Raw genomic sequence first — 10067 nt, forward strand, 5'->3', positions numbered from 1 at the left:
CTTCGGCAGGGAATCCCTTTCCTTAATCACCCACCATAGTGCACATGCTCACTCTTTCGCACACACACACACACACACACACACACACACACACACACACACACACACACACACACACACACACACACACACACACACGTGTGTGAACACACACGCACACACACACATTGCAGACACACAGGTTGTGTTGAGTGATGCCAAGGCATAGCAGTGTGTTTCAAGCCAGTAGCTAGCAGCTACGTTTGGCTCTATTTTAAGTGTAGGTTCCCCCACTGTACCCCATGCAGTTTTGGGCAGCAATATCATTAGCTTGATCCTATTTTGTGGATTTTACTGTGCAGGCAGAACAGTGGAGCATCATCATCATCATCATCATACGTGTGGCGTGTGGAGATGCAGGAAAAAGGTGGTGATGTTTATGGTGTATGTTTATCCCTTTATTTGTTTCTTGGAATTTACCGGGCGTTTGTTTGTTTATGTATTACATGGTAAGATTGTGTAATGGGCTGTGGTGTGTGTGTGTGTGTGTGTGTGTGTGTGTGTGTGTGTGTGTGTGTGTGTGTGTGTGTGTGTGTGTGTGTGTGTGTGTGTGTGTGTGTGTGTGTGTTTGTGTGTGTGCGTGTGTGCTTTAGGGCATTCACAAGTCACGACTACTGAATTTCAATAGTTGTCGACTTCTAACACAGTCGACTAGTTGTGGAGATATATATCCATTAACACTGAACAATTCTCATCAAAAACATCTCAGATACAACCAGTAAAGGGTTAAATAATGTAGACGGGACAAACCTGGGTGTATGTGCAGTGTGATTTAAGGAGTCATGTCCCCCCCCCCCACACACACACACACACACACACACACACACACATTGAAGGTACAACATCATTATGACAAATATGATTCGTTTGACAAGAATTACCCATGGATGTATTAAGAGAACAATTGTTTCAGGGCCCACAGCTGCATATCAGCTCTAGATATACTGCCTTGATTCAATACAAAAAATTATAATGATAATTAAAATATATATATTTTTTATAATCCTCGACTAGTTCGACTATTGCCACATTGTCAACTAGTGGTTATGGTAGTCGACTAATCGACTAGTCGATGAAACCCCTAGCGTGCATGCGCTCGCACGTGTGTGCGTGTGTGTGCGCGTGCATGTGTGTGTGTGTGTGTGTGTGTGTGTGTGTGTGTGTGTGTGTGTACCGTTCTGGAGGTGAGCGGTGCTGAAGGGCTGGTGAGGGACACCATCTCCTGGATGGCCAGGCGTAGTTTGAGGCGGTGCAGAGGGTTACTGATGCCGATCTCTCTCTGGATCTCTGTGTCGGACAGCGCCGACATGATGGCACCGCTCTTCACGTTGGCACGGCACGCTGCCACGTACCACGCTGGCATGCCCACCCACAGCTATAGGGGGCAGCAGAGCACAGAATCATATGCATCTTTTTTGCACTCATATTTTTTTTACGGTTTTATTCTTTTTCTTTCTATTTTTTTTCTTTTTTCTTTCTTTCTTTCTTATCCCACGGTTTTGTAACCAATTTTTTCACCCAGTGCCAATTGTCTAAGTAATCCTGGGCGCTACACTCCCTCTGCCAGCCTAGGGAGAGCCTAGAGCCGAGCTCATGCCTCCTTCAATGCATGAGAGCTACAGTAGCAGGCCGCTTCTTATCACCTGACAGGGGGGGAGTTTCCCCGGTAGGACGTAGCGCGTGGAAGGAACACGTTATTCCAACCAGTTCCTTTCCCCTCCATCAGGCTCCCCGGCTGACCAGGGGGAGGCAGTATAGAGACCAGGATTACTATTTCTTACTATTATTGTTATTGTTGTCTGAAGGAAGCCGAACAAATATTTGAACATTATTCAAACAATATTTCAAACCATTTCATTTGCTATGAAAAAAATTCAAAACGTGAAGCGATGCGACACGTTTTGAGCTTGTAGATCTGCTATTTTTGCTACTTTTGTGTGACGTTGTAGTAAGATCAAGTAGGGCCAATGGTAAACATTTCAGCACTTGCGTAGGAAACCGGGTTCAAATCCGGGGTAGAAGAGGAAAGTTACTTAGTGCTGCTTTAAGATTGGTTGAGGTATATTATATAGAACGATATAGTTAGTGGCCCTCATTTATCAACGCGGTGCAGAACAAATAATGGGCGTACGGCGAGATCACCGCAACTTTCGGCATTTATCAATATATCCTGACGTTGGCTTCATCCTACCGTAAGCTGAAATCTCACGTCTGGTAGAGAGCAGTTGTTGACTTTGGCTGTGCCCGTTTATTCCATTCTAGACCTGTGGAGCAGCATTGTCTGACTGTCTAACAGGCATCTGGACACATAATCCACTCCTAAATGTATATCTACACTAATAAATAATCCCTGTGAAAATATAACATTTTATAAAGTAATTTAAACAAACTGCTTTAACAGTCATTCGGTTAAGCTTGCAGATGCATTGGATATTTTGAAAATAGCAGATCTACAAGCTCACAACGGGTCGCATCGCGACGCGTTGTGAGCTTGTAGATCTGCTATTTTCAAAATATACTGTACGAGTGCTTCTGCGAGCGCATTTTTGGGACTCCCGAACATCTTTTCATGGACAGTGAGGTCTACAAACTTACAGTAGCTTGTCCTATGGTATGGAGTTATGTCATAGAGAGTTATGAAGACTACAACCTGGCTGGGTTAAGGATATAAACCCGACGCTCCAATCTCTTATTAACGTGGCGGCACGGGATCACTGCAGCCCGCCCGAGTCTTTATTTTAGTGTAACTCGAACGCGCACTGCTCGGTATGGGGTAAATAAATTAATATGCAAACGTATTCCATTCATGGCGATATGATTGGTATCATAATATGTCATTCATGTAGGCTACAAGCCTATGTGACAACGATTGTACCGCTACGATTACATGAAAGACACAGTTGGGCGTGTGTGTGTGTGTGTGTGTGTGTGTGTGTGTGTGTGTGTGTGTGTGTGTGTGTGAGAGAGAGAGAGCGAGAGGGGCGTGTGCATGTGCGTGTGCGTGTGTGTGACTTGACAGGCAGAGAGGCGAGGCGAGCCGGCGAAACTCTTTCTTTTCGGTTCTTCATGTCGTAAAATCGGGGTGTTTCCCCGTGGTAAGGGCGTGTTATTTAAATGACGCTCGTTTTCAGACGTGAGATTTATCAAGGCTGGGACCAAATGTACGCTCGGATCGGCTGTGTAGGATTCGTTGATAAATGTGACTTCGACGTTGGCGTACGGCCGAATATATGGAAAAATATACGCCGGTTTATACGCTCCGTTGATAAATGAGGGCCAGTATCTGGTGATGGTAACTTGCTATAGTTTACCTCTAGCCAGGAGACAACAGTAGGGCCGTCCCACTGGGCGAAGGGCAGACCTCTCCGTCTCGCGTCCTCCAGCAGCTCATGTCTGAGGAGAGAAATGAACAATATAAAGAGTCTGAAATCAAAGTTCAGTTCATTTCAGTTCAGTTCAGTTCAGTTCAGTTCAGTTCAGTTCAGTTCAGTTCAGTGTTGCTAAAAGAAACCATGAAAGAAAGTTTGTACTTTTTCTTCATCCTGCGGTCCCTCTCTGCCTGAGTGCCCAGTTTACCCAGAGTCATTGTGTCACCGATGCCCATCTCAAAGTCTGAAACATAAGCACACACACACACACACACACACACACACACACACACACACACACACACACACACACACACACACGCAGACGCAGACGCACACGCACACGCACACGCACACGCACACACACAAATTCGTTTTTACTGATGGTAATCTAAATGTATTGATTATGCAATGTGTTGAACAAAATCCTTCAGCAAATATATTTTTCGTTTTATCAACAGAGGTCACGATTACCTGCCGCGAATATAAGTTGTGATTAGGGGGTGCAGGACAAATGGGTCGAATAACAGTTTTTTTTGTTTGTATGCATGCGCAGTTGCACACGCACACATATAGATACAAAATTAAGTTATTGATAATAATAAACTTTATTTATATAGCACCTTTCATGACATGAATGCAGCTCAAAGTGATTTACAGAGCAATTTTTTTTAAATAGAATAAAGAAGAAGTGCTTTACAGAAATAGCAATAATAATTTAACAATAAAGGAAAAAGAAGAGCAAAAACAACATTAAAATAATGTAAAATAATGGCATTTAAAATAATGGCAAAATATAATGGCAATACAATAATGGCCAAAACAAAAAGGCAGTAAATCAAGCATGTGAATCAAACAGTGAAGACATGAATAACAACACAGAGATTAAAAAAAAAACTAAAAACTAAAAACAAGCTGTGCTTTAAAGCTATCCACAGAGGCTGCCTGTCTTAGGTGTAATTGGAGTTTATTCCAAGCTGTCGGCCCGTAGAAGCAGAATGCTGCTTCACCGTGTTTTTTATGTCATTGTAGGCACTCGGAGCAGGTCAGCACTAGAAGACCTGAGGGGGCGGTTTGGAACATATCTAGGCAGGCAGTCATAGAGGTAGGAAGGTGCCAGACCATTGAGAGCTTTATAAAGAAGTACAATAATTTTAAAATCAATCCTAAAAATGTATTGATTGATATCAACTCCAGTAGTTCTAAAACATTTTCCTGTCAAGGACCAACCCCCCACATTGATATGTTTTAATGGGGACCCCCTGAAACCCCCTCAAGGACCCCACTTTAAAAACCACTGTCATAATGTGTGTGTGTGTGTGTGATCATTGTACCTGGCACGGCGGGTATCAGTGTACCTGGTGCGGCGGGTATCAGTGTACCTGGTGCAGCGGGTAGAGGCTGGCCCTCCCTGCCCACCGCCTGCTCCATGCGACCCCCCTTCTCCTTCTTCCCAAACAGACGGCCGATGGACGACTTGATGCCTTTCTTCTGCTTGCTGCTGAGTGGAGACACAGTCAACACACACAGAACAGGAATGAACCAGTTAGCAACCAGCAGCTTATATACCAGCTAATCAGCTTATTTGAAATATGCATGTGTGTGTGTGTGTGTGTGTGTGTGTGTGTGTGTGTGTGTGTGTGTGTGTGTGTGTGTGTGTGTGTGTGTGTGTGTGTGTGTGTGTGTGTGTGTGTGTGTGTGTGTGTGTGTGTGCGTGTGTGTGTGTGTGTGTGTGTGTGTGTGTGTGCGTGTGTGTGTGCAATAAAAATTGCACACACACACACACACACACACACACACACACACATTGCAGACATTTTACTTAAGTAAAAGTAGCAATACCAAAACAAAAAATACAAGCAAAAGGCCTGTGTTCAAAATGTTACTTAAAAGTACAAAAGTATTGGCATCAAAATATACTTAAAGTACCAAAAGTAAAACTACTAAAATGTTTGGAAAATAGCAGATCTACAAGCTCACAACACGTCGCATCGCGACGCGTTGTGAGCTTGTAGATCGGCTATTTTCAAATAGCCAATTTATAAAATAGGGCTAAAGTGGTTAATGTATGTTTTATAATGTGATCATTTATATCTGCAAACTGTGCTAAGTAAATAGTAACTAAAGTTGTGGAGTAAAAGTACAATATTTGCCTCTGAGATGTAGTGGAGTAGAAGTAAAAGTACTGAAAACTGGAAATACTCCAGTAAAGTAAAAAATACCTCAATATTGTACCTAAGTAGACTAGAGTACATGTACCTAGTTACTTTCCACCACTGGTGTTTGTGTGTGTGTGTGTGTGTGTGTGTGTGTGTGTGTGTGTGTGTGTGTTTGAGTGTGTGTGTGTGTGTGCGTGTGTGTGTGTGCGCGTGTGTGTGTGTGTGCAGCTATCTTTGTGAGAAAAATAAGTCCTCACAAGGATAGAAAGATGAGGAAAATTATGTAAAGTGAGGTTAAGTTGAGGTTAATGCATGTGGTAGTGGTGATTGTTAAAGGCTAGAGATTAGGAAAGTCCTCACAAGTATAGCAGCATGTGAAATTGGACGCGTACAGTATGTGTGCATTTATGTGCATTTGTGTGTGTGTGTGTGTGTTTGTGTGTGTGTGTGTGTGTGTGCGTGCGTGCGTGCGTGCGTGCGTGCGTGCGTGCGTGCGTGCAGTACCCTCGGCCATCCTCCAGGCTGCCAGTGAGCTGGGCGAAGTTGGTCTCGAGCCGTAGACTGCGTGGGGACGAGGGGGGAGAGATCTCACACTTGATGGTGGCCTTGTCCTCACGGACCTCCACTGGGGACTGAGACATACAGGGAGGGACAGACAGGGAGGGACACAAAAACCTCAACTCAGTAAGGCAAAGCAGTGGTTCTCAAACTTTTTCATGTCAAAGACCCGGGCCCCAAAATGATATGTATAAATGATATGTATTTGGCCGCGGACCCCCATCTAAAAAATATTTTGTGCCAGGGATTTTTCAAAAATAACAGATCTACAAGCTCATATGAGCTTGTAGATCTGCTGGGTCCCCGGACCCCACTTTTTTTCTTTTTTTTTTAAATTTTTTATCCCGCGATTTTTGTAACCCATTTTTTTCACCCGGTGCCAATTTCCTAAGTGATCCTGGGCGCTACACCAGCCCTACACCAGTACTACACCAGTCCCCCACAGTAGGGAGGCCAGGGCCGAGCTCATGCTTCCTTCAGGCATGAGAGCCAACTGACCTTCTTGTCACCCGACAGGGGAGAGTTTCCCTGGTTGGACGTAGCGCGTGGAAGGAACACGTTATTCCAACCAGTTCCCTTCCCCTCCATCAGGCGCCCCGGCTGTCATGGGGGAGGCGGTATAGCGACCAGGATTACTACATGTTTTTGTGAGGGTATTAACTACCCTAGGAGACACGGGGAGAACATGCAAACTCCACACAGAGTAGGCCCTTTCGCCAACCCCACCTAGGGTATGGGCGCTGATGACGCGGAGGAGAAGACACGCCCCCAGCGCCCACAGCGTCCCCCGGCGGGAATCGAACCCAGGACCTTCTAGCTGTGAGGCGACAGCGCTACCGACTGCGCCACCGTGCCTCCTCCCGGACCCCACTTTGAGAACCAGTGTTCTATAGCACAGTTCAACAACAAGGCAATTCAAAGTGCTTTACATAAAACAATAGTATTAAGGCATCAAGACACAGAGCATAATAAACACAAAAAAGGACCTTTGAAAACAAAATTAAAAACGTAAAAGAAGTAGAATTAAAATAAACGAAGCAGAAGACAACCCAGCACAACTCTAACCAGCCACAGGCCAAATCCGCCCACGCTCCATCTCCTGAACGCCAAGCAACTGACAACTCCTCCCCATGCCAATCAGCGTGGTATTTAAACCCAGCTTTGCCAACATGGCGGTGTGCTTTGTTTCTAGTAACCCTCCCCTCCCGCACACTCCGCGTGTAGTGTACCCTTGGATGACCACGTTGGCACCCCCAAATGCTATACTCGTGCCCTTGGTCGTCCAAGGGCACAATACACACTATAAACCGTCCCTGTTTACCAGGCTAAACATTAAATAGCCTAGTAAACCATCCCTTTAATGCAGGGGTCTTCAACGTTTTCAGGCCAAGGACCCCCTAGCTGAGAGAGAGATGAAGCAGGGACCCCCTACTCTATATTGTATAAAATTGTGTTTCAGATTTCAGTTTTTTTTTTACTTAGTCTGCTCTTTTTTCCCTCTACACCTATAGCCTCTTTGCCAAAAATAGCCATCTACAAGCTAGATCGGCTATTTTCGGCTAATGTTCCCCTCAGAAAAGGAATTCTAGGGTTCAAGTGGTTAATGTAAAAAAACGAAATCCTATCACACAAAGATTTGGCGGACCCCCTATAGTAGCTCTGAGGACCCCTTAGGGGTCCCGGACCCCCTGTTGAAGACCTCTGCTTTAATGTTTAGTAAACCGGGGCTAAAACCATCCCGGTTAACCTTTTCATTCAGCAGATCTGCTACTGTAGGTTTATCAGCCTGTTTACTGTTTTTCAAAGACAAAAACTTACCGCTACTTTCCTGCGGTGTTTCCTCAAGTCACTCGGCTGTTAGCAACGAAAAGACAAGACAAGACAAGAAATCACAATATGTTATTTTTCTTATTATATTTTTTGATTGAACATGAGTGTACGCCTGTACGGGTACAGGTTAGGGCTTTCACGACTAGAGATTTTTACTGGTCGACTAATTTGACCCAGTGGTAGTCGACTAGTCGACCAGTCGACTTTTAAAAATAAAATAAAAATTTGGAGAAAAAATATATAATAATTTATATATTTTTTCTCCAAATTTTTATTTTATTTTTAAAAGCCACTGTTTTAATGCCATTACAATTATTATTATCCTCCTGCCTTTATTTTCATGCCGTTTTAAGGGAAGTGCTTCTGGCACAGCAGCACAGCAGCGTCTCCAACCAAGGATCCTCAAAAGGGGGTTAACAAACTTAACTTTTTTTTTTTGTTCAACTATTCGACTAGTACCAACAAGGTCGACTAGTGGTTATACTAGTCGATTAGTCGACTAGTTGGTGAAAGCCCTAGTACAGGTACGTGTCAGCATGAAGCCCATGAGCCTAATTTCTCTCTCCCTTTTGATGGAGCGGTAGTTTTTTTGGTTTCCCTTCACGCAGGAAACCCGGGTCCAAGTCAGATTGGTGCCGCGACCCGGGTCGGAGCAGTGTCAAAGTGGCATGAATGTAGCAGAGCCTGAAAAGCCCAAAAGACTAATACCGTCACTGTTGGGCAGAAACCTTGTATCTCCATACAGTATTTCATTATTATTTCAGAAATCAATACCCTATTTCATAATTAAATTCAATTATGAAATAGTTTAAAAACAATTAAACAATTAAAAACAATTATGAAATTGTTGTATGCCGGTGTCACAGAAAACTAGCGAAAATAGAAGATCTACAAGCTCTACAATCTCACAATGCGTCCGCTATTTTACCTTTATCTTTTTAGAAAAATAACAGTTTTGGACATACAAGGTTTCCGCCCGACGATATCTCCCGCCATGTGGGAGACCCGGGTTCAAATCCTGGGTATTATGTTTGTGTGTGTGTGTGTGTGTGTGTGTGTGTGTGTGTGTGTGTGCGTGCGTGCGTGCGTGCGTGCGTGCGTGCGTGCGTGCGTGCGTGCGTGCGTGCGCGGCGCGTTGTTCTCTGACCAGGGTCATGATGCCCAGCTGGTGGCTGGCGCTGCGCCCGTGCCCGTGTTTGGGCGTGGAGCGGCCGCTGGTGGGCGGCGAGCAGGACGAGGCCAGCGATTGGGCGGTGGCGGAGGTGGGCAGGGCCCCGCGGGGGCGGAGCGTCACGTTGAGGCCGTCCATGCTGCCGCTGTTCACGCGCGACTCGATCTCGTCGGCGCGAAGGTCGGCCGACTCCCTCTCCACCTGGATCATCCTGTAACGTGCACACGCTTGCTTTAACAATTTATTCATGTGTGTGTGCGTGTGTGTTTGTGCGTGCGTGCATGTACGCGTGTGTGTGTGTGTGTGTGTGTGTGTGCGTCGAGTCACCTGATCTCCTCGTTGATGGCGTCGAGCTGCTCCTGCAGCATGAGCGCCAGAGTCTGAGCGTCCGATTGGCCGCTGGGCGACAGGAGGGTGGAGCTAACGTCGTCCTCCAGGTCCGATTCCGCCTCCATGTCGCTGCCGCCGATCAGGTGACCCACGCTGCCGCGCAGCGACGCCGAGTAGTCCTGCTCGACCACCCCACACACCTGGACACACACAGTGGTGGGACAAGTACTCAAATGTTTTACTTAAGTAAAAGTAACAATAATGTAGTAGTGTTATTGTTATGTACAAGTAAAAGTCTGGAATTCAAAATTCACTTGAGTAAAAGTACAAAAGTATTGGTATCAAAATATATTTAAAGTACCAAAAGTAAAAGTACTAAAATGTTTGAAAATAGCCAATCTACAAGCTCACAACGCGTCGCGATGTCTACAGTATGTGTCTATGTTTTCCTCGTGTAATGTGATGTAATGTGCTGTATTTTTATGTTTTAAAAAAAGTAGGCTACATTCAACATTTTGTGTTTTTTCATAAATTAACGCCCTATACTTGATCATAACTACAGCGTCACACAAAAGCATCAAAAGTAGCAGATCTACAAGCTCGACATTTGTT

At 44.9% G+C, this 10067-nt stretch overlaps 1 protein-coding gene across 1 annotated transcript in view; it reads right to left on the reverse strand.

Moving 5' to 3' along the window:
• Positions 1–10067, reverse strand: part of ppfia4 (PTPRF interacting protein alpha 4) — a gene marked incomplete at its 3' end in the record, with an annotated part of 44109 nt that overhangs the window by 16040 nt on the left and 18002 nt on the right. Inside the window, 8 exon segments of the mRNA XM_080423698.1 lie at positions 1214–1414; positions 3351–3432; positions 3570–3651; positions 4766–4908; positions 6071–6198; positions 7943–7978; positions 9102–9336; positions 9453–9655. Of these exon segments, the coding sequence (XP_080279824.1) occupies positions 1214–1414; positions 3351–3432; positions 3570–3651; positions 4766–4908; positions 6071–6198; positions 7943–7978; positions 9102–9336; positions 9453–9655 (1110 nt within the window).

The sequence above is a fragment of the Gymnoscopelus braueri genome (assembly GCF_963280865.1).
Source record: "Gymnoscopelus braueri genome assembly, chromosome: 3".
Classification (NCBI taxonomy): domain Eukaryota; kingdom Metazoa; phylum Chordata; class Actinopteri; order Myctophiformes; family Myctophidae; genus Gymnoscopelus; species Gymnoscopelus braueri.